Genomic DNA, 25,381 nt, shown 5'->3' with positions numbered 1-25,381 from the left:
TGCCGCCGGTCAGCCTTGCCATTGATTCCTCACGGGCGGCGCGTCATGGGACGGCGCGCCGATGCCTCCCCTCCCTCGCACGCGTACACACGGGTGCGGTGCGGCTATATAGCCGGTGGCCTGCACTCGCTTGTGCCCACACCAACCCCGCCCCTCGCCGCCGCCCAGCTCCTCCCTCTCCCTACCTCTCCCGAGCACCGCCGCCCAGCCCCTCCCTTTATCTCTCTACCTCTCCCGAGCCCGTCGCCATGGCAGAACGCTTCCCCGGAGATGAGGCAGCGGCCAACGGCTTCGGCCGCCATTCGCTCCGCGAACAGGAGTCCTGACTCCTGTTCCAGGCGAACATTCCGGCGCCGCCGGACATGCGCGCCGGGCCGACAGGGTGGAGGCTCAGCGCCGGGGGAGTGCCCATTCCCCCGTTGCCCGACGCCGTGGCGAAGCCGAAGTACTTCGCCAAGGAAGTCGAGGTCGTGCGCGCCTCCCTCACCGACGCCCAACTCTCCCTTCCCCAGCACGCTGCCGACAACCACACGGCTTGGGCGGCGTATTTCGAGCGCCGCCAGCAGCAGCGCTTGGCGTCCATCAACGGCACGCCGGTGGTTGGCGGCCGACAGAACAGCGAGGGGCGCCACCTGTGGTGGGGTGTCCCCGGCCGCACACTCGAGGGCGTGCTGACGTACCTCGAAGGCGGCAACGACCCGCCGTTGGCGTACCCGGCAAGGGCGGCCGCCCCGGCGCAGCACCGACGCGCCGGGCCATGGGCGCCAAGGAGGTTCGGGTCCTCCTCCTCTTCTTCCTCCTCCCGATCTTCATCGCACTCCTCCGGCACTCCGGCCCTGCTCGGCGTCAAGGCCGAGCCCGCGGCGGAGACGCCGCTCGGCCGGCGCACTCGCAGCGCCGGCATCGTCATCAACGAGGGCGGCCAGCGTGCCTACTCGTCGGCTCCTCCTCCGCGCTTCGTCAAGCCAAAGACGGAGTCGGGGCTCGTGCCTGTGAAGACGGAGCCGGGGCTCGCGCCGGTGAAGAAGGAGTCGGCCGCGCTAGTGACGACGAAGCTCGACGACGACGACGCGGCCCTGGAATGGGCATGCAGGGACTCCATAGCGATGGAGAAGGAGCGCCTGGAGAAGGCGAAGGAGCGCCAGCGCGCCGCCCTGCTTCGCTTCGCGGAGCATCGACGCGGCCGCGACAAAGGCGGAGTCGTCGTCATCTGCGACAGCGACGACGACGACGACGATGCGCCACCACCAGTCCGCCATGGCGACGCCGGGCAGGGGTCCAGCAAGGGCGCCCGCGTCAAGGAGGAGAAGGCCGACGACGACGATGGCGGCGACGACGGCGACTTCAGCCAGTTTTTCCTTTAGATTAGTCTATGTATATGTGCTATGTAATGAAAATCCGCGAACTTCGTCGAAATGTGCCGAAATTTATCGTGTTTGGCCGAATTTTATCGTGTTTAAGCCGAACTTCGCCGAACTTCTTTTATTTTAAAACGTGCCTGGGGGCGGCCCTGGGGCCGGCGGCTGGGGACCAACTCGCCCCAGGCCCAATTTTTGCGCCGGCTCACCCCCAGGCGGCGATTTTAGGCGCCCCCTGGAGGACCAACGGCTGGAGATGCCCTGAGGTGCTAGTTTCCGTTTTTCTTTTTCCAAAAAAATCAAATCTATTATAAAAGTTAGTTTTTGATAAAAAAAAGTTTATAAACGGCCGACTGGAACGACCTTTTCATTCACTGAGAGAGAAAACAATGTTGCTGGAGAGTATTTTCGTATTGTGTGTCTTTGATGCTTTTAGGAGAGCTTGTGTGAATTATATGTTAGAGCATCTCTAGTAGACATCGTAAAAGCGGTCAAACTCTTATAATTTTTGGTTTTGAAAGTTTTGATAGAAAAAGTGTATAGAATAGGCACAGTAAAAATAGTCAAACACGTAAATATTTTCCAGGCCATCAAAAACCCACAACACCGAATCCTTAAAAGCCATTTAATGCCTTCAGTTCATGCCTTCAGGCCGGCCTGCTCTTGCCTATGAATGAGATGCCTACTTCCTATTAAGTCAAAATACCTCATAGACGTTCTTGACGACTCTGTTTGACGGAGACTGATCTTGAACTAGCTTTTTGCAACCCGAGACCCTTGTATTTAAAGGCTCGGAGGCCAAACTGAGGGTGCCCCATATACCGGTCAACGCTGGTTGTGGGTAGATTTCTTGCCCCAAATGTCACCGGACCGACACCGAAGTCCAGGATCTGGCGAAATTCATCGCATCCGGTCCTTCTCCGTCGTGTCCAACCACACACAGGTCCATCTGGTGAGGTCCCAATCTAATTCCTTTACTTTCTCCTCTCGTATTTGTATCGCAGCAACCCTTTCAGCCCTTCTCCATCGTTTCTGCCATGGTCATTCATGTCGGCCGCTTGGATCGGGCTGGCCTCCCGCGGCTCCTCGCGGCCTAGGTCGGGGTAGTGGCGGGGCCAGGAGCGGCGGGGAACGACGGACGGGGGGGGGGGGGGGGGAGGGGTCGGGGGCGGCGGGGGAGGATGACGGGCAGCCGGCTGAGCGATCAGAGGAACAAGAAAACGATTGTAGAAGACGACCCAAGGAATATCCGTTTGCGGTGGAGAATATTCGGTTTTACGGGTGCCGTTTGAATGGTCTATTTTGCGCGAGGCAAAATTAACCCAAAAACCACATTTTGCGCGGCCTGTAAAGGCCTTTTCCGGGCGCGAGTTTACGGTTTCTGTTAAAGATGCTTTTAATCAGTGTACAATTTGTACAATTTTGTCTCGTTTGTGTTTTTCCTATTTTCTTGTTTTTTTCTTTTTTAGGAGAGTTTTGTCTCGTTTGTGCGCTCGGCACAAAAGGTTGAAAAATACACCACCCCGCCGCCGCGCTCCGCCGAGGGCACGCTGTCCCCGCCGCAGAGCATCTCAGCGTCCGGTCTGATGGCCGCCGCCGCCACATACAGGTTCTCGGCGCCAACCGCCGGCCGCTCGGGGTCCGGCCCGGAGAGACCTAGTGGTGTAGGCTGCAATTCGACGCTCCGACCCAATGCGGCCGCCGAATCCCCAATCCTTCTCTGTGCCCTAGAGGCTAGAGCTGCCGCCGCACCGTAGCTCGCCGTCGGCGCGGACGCCTCACGGCCCCAAACCCCTCCGCCTGCAACGCGCATCGCCGCCGCCGCCGAGGTGCTCAAATTTCGTTTTTTAGGGTGTTGTTAATCCTGTATTCCCCCTCTCTCGAATTCAGGAGCTGCCATTGGAGTTTTGCTTAGCAAATTATGAGTTCAGTTTATAACGTTGGTACCTGATCATATGCCCCAGTTCACTACTGTGCTTAGCAGCTGGGAGTTATCTGCAAAGTGGAATCCACATTTCTGTTGTGCATTGTGTCCTGAATCCTGACCCCCTGTAATGTTGAGTGGAACTAATGGTTGGGGTCTAATATCGCCTCTCTTTTCGGCTCTGTGTGAGTGTGTTACGCATGTGTTGATGAAGTTACTGTAGATGCAGGTTCCTCAGGATGATGAGGCTATACCGGATGGAGAATTAGGAGAGGTCTCCGTTTCAACTTATGTTAACTCGTTGAAGAATGAGTTCGCGACACTTCGTTCTGCTGAGATTAAGGTGCTTTGAAACCACACATTCTGTACTCCCCTACGCATTTATTAATCAGATATTCCTGGTGTCATTTGTCTGGTTGTTATAATTTTTTTTCCAGGATATGGTAGAGAATAACAAGATTAAGCTCAGCACCATTATGCAGAGCAATCGCGGTTCTTCAACAATCTGGCAAATGAGTGCATTGGATGGTACAGGTTTAGCCACGAATCTGCTGACACCTAGGCAAGACGATGTGTCGTGCTCAACGCTTGGTCTTGAACTGTGCCTTGCTGAGAAAGATGGTGGCAGTTCTCAAGAAGATAGTCCGTATGGCACATTGACTGCTACTTTGGGTGGAATTCTCACTGCAAAGAATGCTAATAAGCCAATTGAACTACCAACAGTGTCAGGCCTTCCACCTTATACAACATGGGTGTTTTTGGACAGGTCTGTTTCGTATCACAAGCACTTCCCAACCTCCCCAAAACTGATGCAGATGTATTAAATATTGAATCTCTGTGTGTTGCTACTGCACGGTTGAGGTAGAGAGCAGCAGCAACAGCTTATGATTAGATTGAGGGCATGCTTTGAATGGAAGTGTTTGCTGATAGGGATTTTAATAGTATATTTTGTACATAAGAGTTTTACTTTTCTCCTTTTGCAAGAGTAAGGTCTCGTACTGTTTCTGAGACAAAAGATTTCTGGGGGTTTCATGCAGGAACCAGAGGATGACCGAAGACCAATCTGCATTTCATCGACAAAATATTTACTATAATGCAGATTGTGGTAAAGCTTTAATGTTCAGTGATAGTGAAGATGAAGTTGTTGAGGATGAAGAGGAGAAAAGGGAATTCAAAAGCTCTGAAGATTGTTTTATTCGGTAAACAAACTTGGGGTTTCCATTGTTTTCTTTTGCATTACTTTACCTTACCTAGGTTTAACTTCTGTACTTATTTGTGACTGACATCTGCTATGGTTTAAGAATCACAGTTTTTTGAATGATCGCTATTGCACTTACTTTTCTTTAAAGCAATAAGTTTGTCGTATTTTCCTTTATTGATTGCACACACTTTACTTTAAATTTAAAGATTGTCACAACTTTATTTCACAAGACATAATATATCAAGATTTATACAGTAGTATGAAAGTAGTGCAAATACAAAATATCACTTATGTAATTATTGTGGCATGCATAGGTCCACTTCATTTTCATGTAGTAGAGAACTTCAATAGCAATAAGTTACACATGTGTGGCTTTTTTACTTTTCTACCTAGGGTCTCTTCTGTTGCTGCTGCTGTCTAATTATTTTTCATTGTGGGAACATAATCAAACTAGCCTAGCTTGGACCCCCAGAAAAGTAAGGTTATTGAGTTTTATCCAAACTGGGTGCAGGATTTGCTTTTACCATATTGTTCAGGAACAAAATTATCGAGTTTACACTGTCTACCTCTAATCTGAGTAGTCTGTTGATGAGTTTACATCTTTCTTAAACTTGATAGATCAACAATATATTTTGGCTTCTGCTATAAGATGTCTTTCTCTCGCTGGGCATTTTGATGTTCTGGTGTAATAATTTATGTTCCTCCTCTACTTTCATGTTAGGATGACCATTGACGGATGTGGCATGTCTGATGAAGTGCTGGAGACCCTAGCTCAATGTTTTGAGAAGACTGCTGGTGATATAAAGGTTAGCTTTCTCTTCATAGTCAGTTAATCTCAATAGCATTCTGGCCATTTGGGCTTTTCCTTTTCCAATTTACATTTTCACCATTGACAATAACACACATAGCCCTATTTTTACAGGCCAGATATGAGATCTTACAAGGAGAGAATACTGAAGGTTCTTCCAAAGAAGTGCCCAAACTTAATGCCAAACTGAAAGATATCTACCACGATAAAGATTTGGCTGCAGCATTGGATTCCTTCGATAATCTCTTTTGTCGGCGATGCCTAGTATGCTCATCTATCAATCATCATGTGATATATGTAATGCCTCTTGTTGCTGATGAATATTCTTCTCATCGTGACATTGGCAGGTTTTTTATTGCAAACTACATGGGTGTTCTCAAGATTTAATATTTCCTGTAAGTTTTGTTCCAGAATTATTTCCAAAATTACGTGTTTTTTCTTATTTGTGCCTTCTTCATACAGGCAGAAAAGCAATCACCTTGGGACAGCATGGATGATGGACCATGTGGTAGTCATTGTTATAAACTGGTTCGTATTTTATGGTGTATATGACTTCTGAAAAGCTGCTTGTCTTCTCTGACAATTTTGATTATGAAAAATAAGCATCGACTTGCATTGATACTGTTCTCAAACCATATATTGACAGGCCACCAAACACAAAGATTCAGTTGCATACTCACAACATAATTCCCCAAGCACAAGTTCTTGGAAGAAGGATGCACATCAAATGGAGAATAACTCAGCTTTAGTGGAAGATCGTAATTATTTGATGGTGGAAACAAATAATGAGCATTCAGCAACAGATGGTCATGATAGTTCGAGGAAGGAAGAATTAGTCGATAAGAATATATGCAGGCAAGAAGACAATCTTGTATCCTGGATGGTGATTGAGCAAGAGCTTCTAGTTAAAGGTGTGGAGATTTTTGGAAGGAACAGGTTGGACCTTTCTCCTCATGACTGAATTTATACCTTGAACTTAATGTTAGTGTGTTACTACTCCCTCTGTAAAGAAATATAAGAGTGTTTAGGTCACTACTTCAGTGATCTAAACGCTCTTATATTTCTTTACGGAGGGAGTATTATACAACCAGTCAGGTCAAAGTTCCTATGTAGCTTTGAATAACCTGTCAACATAATTCTGAACTAAGTAAGGTTATGTGTGAAGGGTTATGCTCCGCCATTTGGAAGATTTTGATCATGGATCCTTAATGAGTAATGTTTATCCATAATTCTTCATGCCTTCTACTTACCTCATCATCATCCTAGACGTGTGAAGCTGTAGTGGGGATTGGAAAAACGTTGGAGAATGGAATGTTTAAAAATTCTTGTTATTGGAAGTTGCATGGACTATGACCATCGGCTTAGAAACATAACTACAAAAATATTTCCACTAATGATTTAATTTTAAAATTTTAGCTCCACAGTCCCACTACCACTTATATTTTTTAGGGCACTGATTTTTTTTGATAGGGCGCAAAACTACTCATTTTCCATGAAGATTTGCAAGCACATGTCACTTGCATCTGTCTTCTTTTCTTGGATTGTTGACAGTCGGAAGTTATTCTTGGGATTTTACTAACTCCGGGGGCCGAATCATCATTCTCCATTATCATTATTGTAGTCATAGGGTTACCCTGCTTTCTGGACTTAATAGTCATAAGACTGAACCTGTGGGTTTCTTTTCATGCAGTTGTTTAATTGCTCGGAACCTTCTTGATGGAGAGAAATCATGCAGTGATGTTTTTCAGTATATGAATTATATTGAGAACAGCAGCACATCTGAGGTTTTTAGCGGTGTTCTTTCTCTTGTTAAAGGATTCATAAAAGTAGGTTTCAGTTTACTCTCTATATTTTCACCCGGGTGGTATCTTATGTTAGTGCTGCCAATGTTGACATCACAGGGGCATGAGTTGGGCCTGGGTTCACGGCGTCCTAGAAAGCAAGGAAAGGTGAAGCATATCTCAAGATCTGCAGTCTACCCTCTCATAACGAAAAGGATTGCAGCAAGGAAGGGTGAGCTTCGTCAGCATTACAATCCATGTGGTTGTCAATCTGCATGTGGGAAACAGTGTCCATGTCGGGAAAATTATACAAGCTGTGAGAAATTCTGTGTGTGAGTTAATTGTGTTCCTTTACAAAATTTTGCATCATTATGCTTAAGTTTCTATGCATTTGAAGTATATAGATATATTTTTCTTCTATGTATCGCTGATCTCTCCCATGGTCTAATCTACTTTGGCTGGTACCAGAAATATTGTTTGCCGTCTGCTGCAGTGTGGCTTGGTTTGGTACTCATCCTTTGTTTAGGCTAGCTAATTGCCCGGGCATTCAGTGGCGGAGCTACGGCAAGGCCAAACAAGGCCATGGCCCGCCCAACCAAACAAGAATTCAGTGTAGAGTGATGCTAATTTTCGTTCCTGGGTGCAAATTTTTAGGTGTATATCTTAATCTAGCCATTTTTGGCTCGCCCAGTTATGTGTGTGTAGCTCCGCCACTGCGGGCATTGCAACGGGGGGATACATATTCTAGTTATCCTCCCGTCCGATGCTCAATGAACTTTCATAATTAACATGATCCTCATGTCTAAAGAATGATACTCTCCATAAGTAATGTGATCCCCCCAACCAAAGAATGGTACTCTATAATTAACGTGATCTTCCCGTCCAGCGCTCGATGATACTTTCCATAATTAACCTAATCCTCCCGTTCAAAGAATGATACTCTCCATAATTAATGTGATCCTCTCGTCCAAAGAATGATACTCTCCATAATTAACGTGAAACCAACAAACTTATGAAACCAAACCAGACCACGACGTACCATCACGACCGCAGACTCCACTTTAATAGTAGAGATTATGCTTGGTTAGTCCTATTGTAGGTGAACTGAGGCTGCCTGTCCTCCTGGATATCAATACCATTGCTGATGTATCTTATATTTATAGATGTAGTTTGCTTTAACTTCCTGTTATATTGTTTAATATACCGAATGAATACTGTGTAGTTGAGTTACTGTCTCATGACTCGTTACCATCCTTGAACTCTTTATAGAGAATATCTAAGAATTCAAAAAAGATTTTACGATGCTGCATAATAGATGGATCAACTCTCAGAAGAGAATGAAATCAAATACTCCCTCCTATTCGTATTAATTGTCGCTGAAACGGATGTATCTAGACGTATTTCAGTGCTAGATACATACGTTTGAGCAACAACTAATATGGATCGGAGGGAGCACTACTCTTAGGTCCTCGATAATTTGTTATTATTACTTCATTTGAGAAATTCCATTTTTTATTGTAATGAGCTGTAAAGACGGATGAACACACATACGGTAGCATGCAAACAATTTGATATCCTCATCCTTATGTCATCATTTAGAGATTGTTATCTGTTGTGTGGAATTTTATGCTCCTTGCATTCCAGGTGTCCGAAAGCATGCAAGAATCGTTTTCGAGGTTGTAAGTGTGCAAAGGCTCAGTGTCGCAACCGCCAGTGCCCATGCTTTGCTGCTGACAGGGAATGTGATCCTGATGTGTGCAGAAACTGTGGGGTAGGGTATGTATCTGCAACTGGGGAACCTTTGAAAGATTGTGTAGTTAATTTTTAATGATCTGTTTAGACAGACTTGTGATTTTTGTTCTTTGCACTCTATGATCCAACCTGCACCAAAGTAGTTCAAAATTACCATTCTAATTTTTTTATCTCAAGATACTCATTTCTGCAACTAAAGCTTAAACAATGGGACTGAATTTAAGTTAATAAAATAAATTTGTAGCCATCAGCCATAGCCGACAATCATCATGCCTATTAATTTGATATGATGTTGCCCATTTGCTAGCATAGTTAATTGAATGCTCATGTGTACCAGTGCATTGTTTAAAGGGGGTGAAAACATATCTGTTTCCCATTTGTTTATGCACTTTGTTTAACTCTGCTAAAATCTGACGTAATGATATACTGTGTAAATAAATTAGAACAATATCTTATTTGCGATGGGTATTTACCTGAACTCCGAAAGTTACTTTCTGAAATCATGTCAATGATGGGAAATCTTCTGACTTTGTAGTTTACTTCAATTGTTAATTTGTTATGCATGTATATGGAGTTAAGCAGCAAATCTTGGACAGCAACTTCACTTGAGTAACTTATTTTTGAAAGCAATCTCAGATGTATGAAGGGCCAGTTCTTTTGGCGGCTTAAAAAATAAGGTGCCTCCTCCCCAGCTTTCCCCATAAGCCGCCTCTCTCATTCATTGGGGCTTCTGAACTAGTTATGGGATAATTAATTTAGAAGCCTCAACAAATTTAGGGCGCGGCTTATTTTTTAAGCTGGGGAGAGGCAGCTTATTTTTTAAGCTACCCAAAAGAACTGGCCGTCAGAGTTATCCAGTCCTGCTTAACAGGGTGTTCCATTAGTGCCTTGTGGAAGTGGTTTGCTTCATAAGTTTTTTAGAACAACATTGAACTGTTCCTTTTCTAACCTACAGGTGTGGTGATGGTTCATTGGGAGTCCCCAACCAAAGAGGTGATAATTATGGATGCCAGAACATGAAACTGCTTCTTAGACAACAACAAAAGGTAAACAACAATGCACTTATGCTTATCAGATGCTGTGGACATCTTGTTTATAATTTCTTTGAGTCGATACTTGATTGATGATTTCTCATCCCATCCCTTACTAAACTGAAGATAAAGATAAGGACAGAAGATACTTTGTGTGCATAACTGCAGGCTCAAATGTCCAATCCATTACACAGTTGTACTTATAGATAGTTTCACCAGACCATGGTCTGAATTGCTATATGCTATTTAAACATGATTTAAGTGTTAGATCTCTTTTGAGCTACCTCTCGTTAGTGTTGAAGCCGGTATCCCATATAGGCCCTTTAGGAACTAATTCCTTATGGGCGATGGTTTTTCTTGGTTATGGGTTTTCTGCTACGTTGCATGGATTCTTAGATACGTATCGGGTTCACGATACGGGGATACGCCCGATAAGGCAATTTTCTAAAAACTAGGATATGGGGATACATTTGTATATACATATTAATTATTAAAAATATGAAAAAAATAATGAGATTTTGGTAGGAAGCGTACTGTTTTATTGACACAATTGCTTAACAAAATTCTGAATATCTTCGGTTAATCCATTCTTCCTTCGATGGACGATGTTGATGGTTCGACATAATTGCTTAACAAATATGGTAATCACATTCGCAATTCTCACATCTCATTCACACGCACATAGTCGCATAGATAGATAATAGCATAATTTAGGTTCAAGTTTTCATACTACAAACCAGGCCACAAATGAAAACAAGAGTTCACAACCAATTCACAAATAAAACAGGAGTTCACATCACAGAAGTTTAGAAAGAAAATAGGAGTTTTTCACGCCGAACGAAGGGGTTGTTGTATCCAAAACGTATCCCAGAGGTATCCTAGATGTATCAAATATTTTTTTAAATCGATAAATCACAGGATACGTACGGGATACGTATCGGGCTGTATCGGGGCAGTATCCGGCTTGATACGCGCACTTTCTGAAGTATCCGTGCAACGTTCTGAAGTATCCGTGCAACGTAAGTTTTCCGAGCCAGCTATGAGCCAATTAGGATACTAAAACAAACTGATACCGTGAACTTGATTCAAGCCAGACACTTTTTTCAGCAAAAACTATTCTTACCATCAATTGAAGTTTAATTAGTAGCCTTTCAGAACAGCATTTTTTCTTCTGAAATAAAGGAAAAAGAAAATTGGATAATGCCACCTTTGTTTAAAAAAAAGGCATTAACAGATATTGGAGGCAAACTGCATTTTTATGTTCACGATTGACTTAATGTTGTGACACAACACATCGGATACCCGGTAAAACACATGCCTCCCTATGAAATATTCACTTTTCTTAGGGAAATAAAATACTCACTTTCTTTTAGAATGTCCTGCCCCTCTTTCGAACAAAAAAAAACATATTTTTAGGCCTGTTGATGGTATTGAATTAGTGTGACTTTTGTTTCAGGTTGTACTTGGGAGATCTGATGTTTCTGGATGGGGAGCATTCGTTAAGGTAAAACTGCTCCTTTCATCCTCTTCACCATTCTTTTCCAGTACCCCAGAATAATGTTGGCAAGCATGAATATCTTTTCCACAATCTTCAGAATACTGTTGGCAAGGATGACTGTCTTGGGGAGTACACTGGGGAGCTTATTTCTCATAGGGAAGCAGCCAAGCGTGGACAGAGATATGACCGTGATAATTCATCATTCCTTTTCAACTTAAATACTGAGGTACGTGTGCAGAAATATACCAGTTACAGTATGCAAACATTCACGGTTACATGTGGGACTGATCACTAGATTTAGCTATAGTGCTTTTACATGAGCTGAGTTATTCTCCTTCTCAGCTCGGTTTATTCAAAAACCTGTATTCTATATCTGATCCAGACGCTAGCTGTTGCTTATGCATACTCTTTGGATGCAGTTTGTTCTCGATGCCTTCAGGATGGGCAACAAGCTGAAGTTTGCCAACCATTCCCCTGATCCGAATTGCTATGCCAAGGTTATGTTTGTAGTAGGCGACCATAGGGTGGGCATATTCGCCAAAGAGCGGATTAATGCAGGCACGGAGATTTTTTATGATTACCATTACGCGCCTGACGAAGCACCAGCGTGGGCTCTGAAGGCTGATGATGCCACTGGAGCGAAAGACCCCGGTCAATCTTCCAGTGGAAGCGCAAAGAAGGCTGATGCTCCTGGAGCGAAAGACCCCGGGCAATCTTCCAGCGGACGAGCAAAGAGGCCTCGGAAGTCTTCCAGAGGGCGACCGAGGAAGCATGCCCGGTGAAGAAATACCATTGGTTGATTCTTTTTGTCACGGGGCTGAAATTCAGAAGCTACCTCAGCACCTTTATTTTGAACTTTGACATTCGTTGGCACCTTTATCAGCACTCCTTGTGGATGGAGCATGAACCATTTAATAAGTGTCGGGTTTTATTCAGCCCTAGGGCTTGTAATAAGGTGCCCACGCCGTAGCGGTGATTGGGGTCAGTGGTGTTGCGGGCATCCGGTCTATTTGGCTGGAAACTGCACCGGACGCTGTATCAGTTTCGGTGGCCGGCGATCATGCTGTGCCGTTGGTTTAATTGAATAACTATGTTCAATGTATGTTGTGATCTGTGCCCTGCACAGCGAGTTTTTTTTTGCCTTTGTTGGTGCATTTGCACTTCCCAGACCGCACATGCTGATCCAGGCGAGATGATGGTCGTTGCGAGGGATTTGTCGTTCGAGCAACACGCCCTGTCATCATGGCTTGCTGTTGCTGGTTTGGCAATCAAGATGCAAGGGCCGTCCATCAGATATACTCGTATGCTGAGTTGCCATCTCACTTGTGGTAAATTTGATGGAGGGTCAAAGTCAGCCTGGAGAGAGTTGGTGTGGTCTGATGAAAAGGTTCAGGCAGGTTTTCGCCTCTCGTAGACTGCTCCAATTAATCTGTTACAGTAACAGATTAATTGGAGCACTCCGTAGTAAATTATGCTAGCTCTTAATCGAAGAGTTTGTAGTTTGGATGCCGAAGTATTTCTAGATTTCTTCTGTTGTATGGTCAAAGTTTATATGCTTCGATTCTTATATCATTTTTGCGGGGAAGTTTATATGCTGTAATTCTTAAATCATGTGATCAGTTTGAGATAGCTTCAATCTACGAACAGATTATATCATCAACGAAGTGATGGACAACATACATGACACACGGTTAGTCTTGGATCAAATAATAAGTTGCGTGATAATTCTTCACAATGCTGCATGTAGTAATCAGATGATATATAGTTCTAGCGGATCAATTTGTCCAAGCATCGATAACATTCCTCTTAAGAATTTCTTTAGCTATGTAGCACACACAGCTCCATTTCCATACTATTGGAGAGGAGAGGAAAATCATATGTGCATATTGTACCTTCCTAATTTCTATATATATGTACGTATAGACTATATAATATATGTAGATGCACCACATATATATATGTCCACGCCCACACGTATTTTTACACGAAAAATAAAAGAAGGATTTGGACGTCCTGATCATACAGACATTTCTGCATGATTCGTTAGGCTCATATAGATATAGTAGCAAACGAGGAATTAATTACTAACCCATCAATCAGTACAGATATAGCTTAACCCAGATCGCTGGTACACCAGGTGAATGAATCATCAGTCATCAGAGCCTCAGCTCCAAGTCCAGCTCCTCGCTGCTCCCGGGACCTTTCTTCTGCGCGCCGCCGCCGTCGGCCGGCGGTGCGGCGGCTTGGCGGCGGCGCTCGTCGCGGTGGACGTTCATGTGGCCCCCGAGCGCCTGCGCGTTGGTGAAGCCTCTGTTGCAGAAGCTGCACTCGTGGTACTCCCTCGCCCGCCTCGCCGCGGCGTCCTCCGGCGAGCCCACCTTGCTGCCACCTCCCTCCATCGGACCAGCGGACCTAGCTAGGCGAAAGCTGACTCTGTGTGTGTGTGTGTGTGTGTGTGTGTGTGTGTGAGTAGCCTCTAGTAAGTGTCGTGGAGCTCGTTGTGGTTCGATGGATCCTAGGAACTCCGATTCTTGTGATTGGATCTTGGGAACGCAACAATGGCAGCGGTATATTTATAAGTGGTTGCTGGCTTCGGGGACGCGGAGACCCCGGCCGGCCATTGCCGGCCTAGTTGGCAGATATAGCGTGGCGGTGCGGGTGGGTGTACTATGCCGACGCTGATGGGCCGTGAGAGGCTGGTTTATACATATGTAGCCATGTAGCTCTACCGCCCACCTGATTTTGATCATAGCGTACACTGCATCTCTTCCAATCCTTTCGAAACCCAGGCACGCATGGAAGCATTATTATTATTATTATTACTACTAGCACAGATGCCCGTGCGTTGCAACGGGAGAAACTTTTGGTGTGGATTCAAATTTAGCGAGAATTGTTCGATCTTGTTCATTTCACCAACTTGCTTGATGCGCACCTTCTTCTAGTCAACATTGACAAAGCGTCCGTTCTTCTGCCCAACTGTGACAAATTCTATATCTATATCGATAGAGGAAGGTAAAAAATTGAAAAAAAAATCTAGTACACTCCATATCTTAAAAAGTCAAAAATATGGTTACTCATCCCGCCAAAAAAGGTTACTTTCCTCTCTAATTATTGTTGTTATGATAGTGTAAACATAATGTATTGTCGTCGTGCCTGCCGGAGTTTCACTAAAAGGGAATAAAAGGAAAATGAGCTAAAATCAGGAACCGAGTAAGAAAATTATGAAACTTAGAAACTTTTGTTCAAAATTATACAATTAAAAGCTTGATTTTATCTGAAAATCAAATTAATAACAGAAAGTTTAAATATAAAATAATTTAATTTAATGTTGGATTTCCTACTAATTAATTTCGTGATATGCATATATATGCCCGCTTTTTAAATAGAAAGGCAATCAGCGACAATAATTATCCCCGCATGCATCTTACTTTTTTTAGATCCGCATCTCCGCCTTTAAGTAGGAAAGCAATCAAGCTGCACTTAAATCATTTCCTTCCCGTGGAGTCAACTTCTTCATTTGCCTTTTTTCCTTGGCATTATTCCTTCCTTAGATTCTTGTCTTTCTAATTGCAGATAGTCATTTATTTCTTAGATTCTTGGGGCAGCTCTGCTTATTTTTCAGGCAATTCATAATCTAACACATGCATGGCTTTAGCTCAGTTGGTTGTGCAGATTGAGCTGAAACGGCAGGTCATTAGTTCGATCACCATGAAAATCAACTAATTTTTGCTGCTGCTCCACTACAATCTCGGCCCATATGCAAGGGCAACGGCGCTGCTCATAATCTCGGCCCATGCGGGGCAAAGCCCATGACGGACAGAAAATTGTAATTTGTCGAAATTATATTTATACTGATGGCAACATTAGTACCACCTTGTGTATATATATTTTAAATTTAAACTGAAAGCGTAAATTCACGGGAGAAAGCGTATTGTGACGGTGAACCCACGGAGTCAATCCGTGCTATTATTATTATTATATTATTATTATTACTAGCAAAAATGCCCGTGCGTTGCAACGGGAGAGAAAAAATTGCACACTCCTGTTTTAAGACCCCATAGGTCAAATCCTTTTCTCAACATGACGCCCATCCGTGACAATGGACGTCCTCCTTCCCACTGTCACCGACAATGGTTGCAGTGCCCGAGACTACACCCGTGCTTTGGTACAGAGCAAAGCAAATACTGCTAACCGTATGTTTATTAACATAACTTCCTATCATTAATAATAAGCACAAAGATTATTAATAGTACATATCATCAAATTTATGACCTTTTAATGTAACTAACAAATTAGGCTGGCTAACAAAATCACTTTAAGATTATTAAGAAAATTAATAAATTTCCTCAGTAATAAAGAATCAAATCATTACATGAGCATTTGGATTTGTCTATTATATAGTTGAATTACTGTTACTAATTTTAATTTATTGGACATTTTTCCATATTTATTAATCAAAGTGCATGTGTTAATTCTTTACTTTAACTGGCAATGCATTATCTTTTAATCTTTGCGAGTGACCAATTTTTTGGCACCGGTGTAGCCATAAGCTCCACTTATTATATTTGTGCTTATAAAAAATAACATGGTATTTTACCTCATAAATATATATTGTTGTAAACTGAAACAAAGTCCACACCATGGAGTTTGGAGACATGTACTAACTTTTCTTCTGAAGCTAGTTGTGATGTCGTACCTTCAAAATTCGGGGCCTTGTGCAAAATCAAAATTAGGCCCTATATTTAAAAAATATAAATTAAAATATCTGTATAAATTATTGCGGTGCTACATATTTTTTCAGGGAGTTCACATTTTATCTTAAAATTTGAATCTACCCAAATTAATGATGTATCAGAAAGAATAAAAATTATGACAGTAGAAACTTTAGAGGGGTGAAAGTTTGGAGACCATGAATGGCAGGCATTACATGGGATGGGGTCGCTCTACTAAGAACCATGCAGTGAATGAGAAACAAAAATACAGGGAGACAGAGAGAGAGAGAGAGACGTGAGGTTGGCCTGTATTTTAGGGCGAGTCCTTTTCATTTATTTCGCTCTTAAAAGCCCATTAGCACCTAATCACTTGACCAGTAGTTGTTTTTCTTTGAGCAATATGTCTTGACCTAGTAATATCAATCTCTGATTTTGGCATCCCTGGAATTTGGAGGCCCTGTTCAACCGTTCCGGTTGCACATGTTAAGATAGGGCCTGCTAGTTGTAGTCATGCTTAAACATAGCGCATACGAAAGATATCATACCTGATAAATTAATCATCATACGGTTTGTGGATCTAGGAAAAATATAGTTCGTACTTGCGGCAATATTCAGTTTTATTTTCCTTACTTTTACAGTACTGCAACCTACAATCGATGAAGACCATGAAGCCAACACAAGCCATCGTTTTGTCGTTTTATTGTGTAGGCCATTGTGAGCCGTATGCATGCATTCTCAGCAGCTAGCCTACGTGTAAGGAATACAATCCATCAGCAACCATCTTCTATATGCAAATGCAAATTTGGTCTTTGTCCGTCTCGCGTGCATGCAGTCTCAGCAGTTAGCTTGCCAAGGCTCATTTCACGATTACAGAGGCTATAAAATAAATAATTAACGCATGATATAACTTCAGATGCAATGCACCAAGTGTCTATATTATCTTGTACGTATATTTGCATATTAATTCCTCACAAAGAAGTGCATTAATTCCACAAAAATATGTTTCATGTCTACTGTTTTATAGTATTATGTTTTAGAAGTGCCTGCCGCTCGTTTCCTTAGGAATGCCAACTTTTTTTATTTCTATTGGTGTGTGCGATCTATTATTAAGAGCACGGCCGGATGGGTGTAAAAGGTTGGCCCTGGTGGATGCCTTTGATTTCTTTCTTGCATGTTTCCTTGGATCCGTTTATAGCCGACCACATATATAGAATGCGAATTAGCCTCTATTATCTTTCCCGTTTATAATATAGCTCATCACATATATAGAATGCCAATTAGTCTCTCTTTCCTTCCTTATTCCCTGAGCTACTTTTTCCTTCCTTATTTTGATCACGTTGGAAATCCTCTTTTAAATGGGCGTGCAGTAATAATTAGCCTCTCTTTCTTTTGTAATATCTTTCTCATGATTCACTGCTTCCTAATACCCAAAAAAACTCAAAGACGTATTTAAATTGGGTGAGTTGGATGTAAAGCAGCGAGGCGGTACTATTTAGTAGGAAAGTAAACTTTGGATTGAACACGCAAGGTGTGCTGGATGGGTTGGTCGCAACGAACTGCAGGTCCTGAGTTCGAACTCTGGTAACCTGAATGTTTTTTACCTCGTTTCCTTTGTATTACAACCGGGCCTGCTGGATTCAAAGGATGTGAGGCTTGCATGGGCCTATTTTGGAGTGCGGATGGGCTGCTCGATATGGCCCAGCCGGGATGGGTGAGCGTAATGATGCCACTTTATGTACGAATATTTTAATAGGTTAGAAGAAGTTAGTAACAAAAAATTAGTACCACCTTGGTTAGAAACTTAGAATTCAAACTGAAAGCGTAAATTCACAGGAAGAAAGCGTATTGTGACGGTGAACCCACGGAGTCAATCCATGCTTTATTATTAGGGATAGATTATTATTATTATTATTATCATTTGTGTTGTGATTCATGAATGAATAGGAATCAACTTATTTTTGCAAGGAAAATAATTACTAACTAACTACATAATTAAATGAACACACACCGTGAACTTATTATTGGATAAGTTCGTAATTTTCCAATTGATTTAATCCATAAATAAATCATGATGATGACAATAACGATATTAATCTTGAAGATGGCGGGTGGCGACGAAGTGCCTTCCCACCAGGACTAATAAACATTCATGTGATCTTGAAGTGTCCTTTTTTGCGAGAAAATTTTCAATCTATTCATTCTCAATTGTGATAGTACAAAAAACACCAGAGATAATAAAATTTACAACCAGGTCCATAGTACAGTAGTGATCAAATGTTATTACTGCAAAAATAAATACATAAATTTCATAGATAGTTCTCATAAAATAACATACAACTATCTAGAGCATCTAAAACATACATTGAAGCTAACACACAACTATGTAAAACATTTAAATGCAACAACAAATGCGATCAAAATCGTAACTAAGGTAACAATTGATCCAACGACATAATGATACCAAGCCTCTTTATCAATGACATATTTTCTAATCTTTCTAATCTTCAAACGCATTGCATCCATCTGGATCTTGTGTAGACCGACAACATCGGCAACATGCAACTCCAATTTCATCTTCTCTTCTTCAATTCCTTTCAATTTTTCTTTCAAATAATTGTTTACTTTTTAACTAAATTTAACCTCTCGACAAGAGCGTCGGTTGAAATTTTCGGTTCACATACCTCCTAGATAAAAACATCTATGTCAAGTTGGTCGGCATAATTGTCATAAACACTAAATAAAATAAATAGTGATAAAAGATAATATACCACATCCGAATCATAGACCGGACGAGAGCCGACGGGGGCTGATATCAAAATCATGGCACTATATAATAACAAACAATAATACAAGTAAGAAAATTATACAAATAACTATATAAATCATACAAGTAAGGTTTTTTTAAAGATAAGAACAAGAGGCTCACCACGGTGATGCTGATGGACATATGCCGTAGAGGCAATAATAAAGTTGTTATTATTATATTTCCTTATTCATGATAAAGGTTTATTATTCATGCTAGAATTGTATTGACCAGAAACTTAAATACATATGTGAATACATAAACAAATACCGTGTCCCTAGTGAGCCTCTACTAGACTAGCTCATTGATCAAAGATGGTTAAGGTTTCCTAACCATAGACATGAGTTGACATTTGATAACGGGATCACATCACTAGGAGAATGATGTGATGGACAAGACCCATCCGTTAGCTTAGCAGAAGACCGTTCAGTTTATTGCTACTGCTTTCTTAATGTCAAATACATATTCCTTCGACCATGAGGTCATGAAACTCCCGGATACCAGAGGAATACCTTGTGTGCTATTGCTACCTCTTGAGCTTGCGTTGGGTTTTTCCCTTGAAGAGGAAATGGTGATGCAGCAAAGTAGAGTAAGTATTTCCCTCTGTTTTGAGAACCAATGTATCAATCCAGTAGGAGACAACGCACAAGCCACCGAATACCTGCACAAACAAACACCAACTTGCACCCAACATGATAAAGGGGTTGTCAATCCCTTCACGGTTATTTGTAAAGTGAGATCTGATATAGATGGATAAACGGTAAAGTAATATTTTTGGTTTATGGAAGGAAAGTAAAAGATTGCAAAGAAAGTAAATAGGAAACTAAATTGTAGATCTAAAACTTATATGATGGAAAGTAGACCCGGGGGCCATACGTTTCACTAGAGGCTTCTCTTAAGATAGAAAATATTATGGTGGGTGAACAAATTACTGCCGAGGAATTGATAGAAAAGCGCAAAGTTATGACGATATCTAAGGCAATGATCATGAATATAGGACGTCTGTATCAAGTAGACCGACTCCCGCCTGCATCTAGAGTATTAAGTTCATAAGAATAGAGTAACGCATTAAGTAAGATGACACGATGTAACGGGATAAACTCAAGCAATATGATGAAAACCCCATCTTTTTATCCTCGATGGCAACAATAAAATACGTGTCGGTTCCCTTCTGTCACTAGGATCGAGCACCGCAAGATTGAACCCAAAGCTAAGCACTTCTCCCATTGCAAGAAAAACCAATCTAGTTGGCCAAACCAAATCGATAGTTCGACAAGACTTGCAAAGATATCAAATCATGCATATAAGAATTCAGAGGAGATTCAAATAATATTCATAGATAAGCTGATCATAAATCCACAGTTCATCGGATATCGGCAAACACACCGCAAAAGAGTATTACATCGAATAGATCTCCAAGAACATAGAGGAGAACTTTGTATTGAGAATCAAAGAGAGAGAAGAAGCCATCTAGCTACTAGCTATGGACCCGTAGGTCTATGCTAAACTACTCATGCTTCATCGAAGAGGCAATGGTGTTGATGTAGAAGCCCTCCGTGATCGAATCCCCCTCCGGCAGGACGCCGGAAAAATCCCCTAGATGGGATCTCACGGGTACAGAAGGTTGCGGCGGTGGAAAAGTGGTTTCGTGGCTCCCCTGGAAGTTTTTGGGATATTTGAGAATATATAGGCGGAAGAAATAGGTCGGTGGAGTCACGAGGGACCCACAAGGGTGGGGGCGCACCCTACCCCCTGGGCGCACCTCCCGACCTTGTGGCCGCCTCGTGGCTTTCCTGACGTGCACTCCAAGCCCTCTGGATGTCTTTTGGTCCAAGAAAAATCATCGCAAAAGTTTCATTCTGTTTGGACTCCGTTTGGTATTCCTTTTCTGCGAAACTCTAAAACAAGGAAAAAACAGGAACTAGCACTAGGCTCTAGGTTAATAGGTTAGTCCCAAAAATCATATAAAATAGCATATTAATGCATATAAAACATCCAAAACAGATAATATAATAGCATGGAACAATAAAAAATTATAGATACATTAGAGACGTATCAGCTATCTGCTACCTCTTGAGCACTGCGTTGGTTTTCCCTTGAAGAGGAAAGGGTGATGCAGTAGAGCAGCGTAAGTATTTCTCTCAGTTTTTGAGAACCAAGGTATCAATCCAGTAGGAGGCCACGCACGAGTCCCTCGCACCTACACAAACAAATAAACTCCTCGCAACCAACGCGATAAAGGGGTTGTCAATCCCTTCATGGTCACCTACGAGAGTGAGATCTGATAGATATGATAAGATAATATTTTTGGTATTTTTATGGTAAAGAGAAATAAAGATGCAAGTAAAATAAATGGCAAAGGAAATAACTAAGTATTGGAAGATTAATATGATGGAAAATAGACCTGGGGGCCATAGGTTTCACTAGAGGCTTTTCTCGAGAGCATAAGTATTATGGTGGGTGAACAAATTACTGTTGAGAAATTGACAGAATTGAGCATAGTTATGAGAATATCTAGGTATGATCATGTATATAGGCATCACATCCAAAACAAGTAGACCGACTCCTGCCTGCATCTACTACTATTACTCCACACATCGACTGCTATCCAGCATGCATCTAGAGTATTAAGTTCAAGAGAACAGAGTGACGCTTTAAGCAAGATGACATGATGTAGAGGGATAAACTCATGCAATAAGATATAAACCCCATCTTGTTATCCTCGATGGCAACAATACAATACGTGCCTTGCTGCCCCTACTGTCACTGGGAAAGGACACCGCAAGATTGAACCCAAAGTTAAGCACTTCTCCCATTGCAAGAAAGATCAATCTAGTAGGCCAAACCAAACTGATAATTCGAAGAGACTTGCAAAGATAACCAATCATACATAAAATAATTTAGAGAAGATTCAAATATTGTTCATAGATAAACTTGATCATAAACCCACAGTTCATCGATCTCAACAAACACACCGCAAAAGAAGATTACATCGAATAGATCTCCACAAGAGAGGGGGAGAACTTTGTATTGAGATCCAAAAAGAGAGAAGAAGCCATCTAGCTAATAATTATGGACCCGTAGGTCTGAAGTAAACTACTCACACTTCATCGGAGAGGATATGGTGTTGATGTACAAGCCCTCCGTGATCGATACCCCCTCCGACGGAGCTCCGAAAAAGGCCGCAAGATGGGATCTCGTGGATACAGAAAGTTACGGTGGTGGAATTAGGGTTTTGGCTCTGTATCTGGTAGTTTGGGGGTACGTAGGTATATATAGGAGGAAGGAGTACGTCGGTGGAGCAACGTGGGCCCCACGAGGGTGGAGGGCGCACCTGGGAGGGGGGGGGGTTAGGCGCGCCCCCTACCTCGTGCCTTCCTTGTTGATTGCTTGACGTAGGGTCCAAGTCCTCTGGATCATGTTCGTTCCAAAAATCATGTTCCCGAAGGTTTCATTCCGTTTGGACTCCATTTGATATTCTTTTTCTGCGAAACCCTAAAATAGGCAAAAAAATAGCAATTCTTGGCTGGGCCTCCGGTTAATAGGTTAGTCCCAAAAATAATATAAAAGTGTATAATAAATCCCAATAATGTCCAAAACAGGATATAATATAGCATGGAACAATAAAAAATTATAGATATATTGGAGGCGTATCAAGCATCCCCAAGCTTAATTCCTGCTCGTCCTCGAGTAGGTAAATGATAAAAACAAAATTTTTGATGCGGAGTGCTACTTGGCATAATTTTAATGTAATTCTTCTTAATTGTGGTATGAATATTCATATCCGAAAGATTTAAGACAAAAGTTCATATTGACACAAAAATGATAATACTTCAAGCATACTAACTAAGCAATTATGTCTTCTCAAAATAACATGGCCAAAGAAAGTTCATCCCTACAAAATCATATAGTCTGGCTATGCTCCATCTTCACCACACAAAGTATTCAAATCATGCACAACCCCGATTACAAGCCAAGCAATTGTTTCATACTTTTGGTGTTCTCAAACTTTTTCAATCTTCACGCAATACATGAGCATGAGCCATGGACATAGCACTATAGGTGGAATATAATGGTGGTTGTGGATAAGACAAAAAGGGAGAAGATAGTCTCACATCAACTAGGCATATCAACTGGCTATGGAGATGCCCATCAATAGATATCAATGTGAGTGAGTAGGGATTGCCATGCAACGGATGCACTAGAGCTATAAATGTATGAAAGCTCAACAAAAGAAACTAAGTGGGTGTGCATCCAACTTGCTTGCTCACGAAGACCTAGGGCATTTGAGGAAGCCCATCGTTGGAATATACAAGCCAAGTTCTATAATGAAAGATTCCCACTAGTATATTAAAGTGATAGCATAAAAGACTCTCTATCATGAAGATCATGGTGCTACTTTGAAGCACAAGTGTGGAAAAAAGGATAGTAGTATTGCCCTTTTTTGGGCCTTCTTTTTTTATTTGGCATTTCTCTCTTTTTTTATTGGGACAATACTCTATGAATGATGATCATCACACTTCTATTTATTTACAACTCAATGATTACAACTCGATACTAGAACAAAGTATGACTCTATATGAATGCCTCCGGCGGTGTACCGGGATAGCAATGATGCATGAGTGACTTATATGAAAGAATTATGAACGGTGGCTTTGCCACAACTAAAATGTCAACTACATGATCATGAGAAGCAATATGACAATGATGGAGCGTGTCATAGTAAACGAAACGGTGGAAAGTTGCATGGAAATATATCTCGGAATGGCTATGGAAATGCCATAATAGGTAAGTATGGTGGCTGTTTTGAGGAAGGTATATGGTGGGTTTATGATACCGACGAAAGGTGCGCGGTATTAGAGAGGCTAGCAATGGTGGAAGGGTGAGAGTGTGTATAATCCATGGACTCAACATTAGTCATAAAGAACTCACATACTTATTGCAAAAATCTATTAGTTAACGAAGCAAAGTACTACGCGGATGCTCCTAGGGGGATAGATTTGTAGGAAAATACCATCGCTCGTCCCCGACCGCCACTCATAAGGAGGACAATCAATGAATACATCATGCTCCGACTTCTTAACATAACGGTTCACCATACGTGCATGCTACGGGAATCACAAACTTCAACACAAGAATTTCTCAAATTCACAACTACTCAACTAGCACGACTCTAATATCACCATCTCCATATCTCAAAACAATTATCAAGTTTCAAACTTCTCATAGTATTCAACACACTCATAAGAAAATTTTATTATTAATCTTGAATGCCTAACATAATTAAATAAAATTACCATGCTGTTTTGTAGGACTATCAAAATAATCTAAGTGAAGCATGAAAGAACAAAAGTTTCTATAAAACAAATCCACCATCGTGCTCTAAAAGATATAAGTGAAGCACTAGAGCAAAAACTATATAACTCAAAAGATATAAGTGAAGCACATAGAGTATTCTAACAATTTCCGAATCATGAGTGTCTCTCTCAAAAAGGTGTGTGCAGCAATGATGATTGTGGAAAACTAACAGATAAAGACTCAAATAATACAAGACGCTCCAAGAAAAACACATATCATGTGGTAAATAAAAATATAGCTCCAAGTAAAGTTACCGATAGAAGTAGACGAAAGAGGGGATGCCTTCCGGGGCATCCCAAGCTTTGGCTTTTAGGTGTCCTTAGATTATCTTGGGGGTGCCATGGGAATCCCAAATCTTAGGCTCTTGCCACTCCTTGTTCCATAATCCATCAAATCTTTACCCAAAACTTGAAAACTTCACAACACAAAACTTAAAGTAGAAAATCTCGTGAGCTCCGTTAGCGAAAGAAAACAAAACACCACTTCAAGGTACTGTAATGAACTCACTCTTTATTTTTATTGGTGTTAAACCTACTGTATTCCAACTTCTCTATGGTTTATAAACTATTTTACTAGCCATAGATTCATCAAAATAAGCAAACAACACACGAAAAACAGAATCTGTCAAAAACAGAACAGTCTGTAGTAATCTGTAGCTAACGCAAGATCTGGAAACACAAAAATTCTAAAATAAAATGCTGGAGGTGATTAATTTATCTATTAATCTACTTCAAAAATAATTAACTAAATATCACTTTCCAAATAAAAATGGCAGCAGTTCTCGTTAGCGCTAAAGTTTCTGTTTTTTACAGCAAGATTAAAAAGACTTTCCCCAAGTCTTCCCAACGGTTCTACTTGGCACAAACACTAATTAAAAACAAAAAATACAACCAAAACAGAGTATAGATAAATTATTTATTACTAAGCAGGAGCAAAAAGCAAGGAATAAAAATAAAATTGGATTGCCTCCCAACAAGCGCTATCGTTTAACGCCCCTAGCTAGGCATAAAAGCGAAGATAGATCTAGGTATCTTTAGTTGGTAATTCTTTAATGAGACATCTATCACCTTTAGGAGTTTCTTTACTTTTATCAATAATCAAACTTCTAGGCACAAAATCGAAAAAATCATTAGTAGCAAATGGTTCCTTAATGAT

At 41.6% G+C, this 25,381-nt stretch overlaps 1 protein-coding gene across 3 annotated transcripts; it reads left to right on the top strand.

Annotated features, from left to right (window-relative positions):
• Nucleotides 1–2,864: 2,864 nt before the first annotated feature.
• On the top strand, nucleotides 2,865–12,454 carry LOC123154272 (histone-lysine N-methyltransferase CLF). Of its 3 annotated transcripts, none has more exons than XM_044573043.1 (15): nucleotides 2,865–3,187; nucleotides 3,512–3,625; nucleotides 3,720–4,048; nucleotides 4,320–4,481; nucleotides 5,205–5,289; nucleotides 5,406–5,555; nucleotides 5,639–5,686; nucleotides 5,754–5,819; nucleotides 5,938–6,227; nucleotides 6,982–7,404; nucleotides 8,717–8,848; nucleotides 9,780–9,870; nucleotides 11,312–11,359; nucleotides 11,451–11,579; nucleotides 11,773–12,399. In XM_044573043.1, exons 3-15 carry the CDS (start codon nucleotides 3,723–3,725, stop codon nucleotides 12,133–12,135), a joined length of 2,313 nt encoding a protein of 770 aa, XP_044428978.1. In that variant the 5' UTR covers nucleotides 2,865–3,187; nucleotides 3,512–3,625; nucleotides 3,720–3,722; the 3' UTR covers nucleotides 12,136–12,399. The 3 variants fall into 3 exon arrangements, with proteins under 3 accessions (XP_044428978.1, XP_044428977.1, XP_044428976.1); XM_044573042.1 differs by having other exon boundaries at nucleotides 2,865–3,625; nucleotides 6,982–7,075; nucleotides 7,193–7,404; nucleotides 11,773–12,398; XM_044573041.1 differs by having other exon boundaries at nucleotides 2,865–3,625; nucleotides 11,773–12,454.
• The last annotated feature ends 12,927 nt before the right edge of the window (nucleotides 12,455–25,381 follow it).

This window comes from Triticum aestivum, chromosome 7A (genome assembly GCF_018294505.1).
Source record: "Triticum aestivum cultivar Chinese Spring chromosome 7A, IWGSC CS RefSeq v2.1, whole genome shotgun sequence".
NCBI lineage: Eukaryota > Viridiplantae > Streptophyta > Magnoliopsida > Poales > Poaceae > Triticum > Triticum aestivum.
Note: the sequence above shows the minus strand (reverse complement) of the source record. Positions and strands in the feature narration are given on the sequence as shown.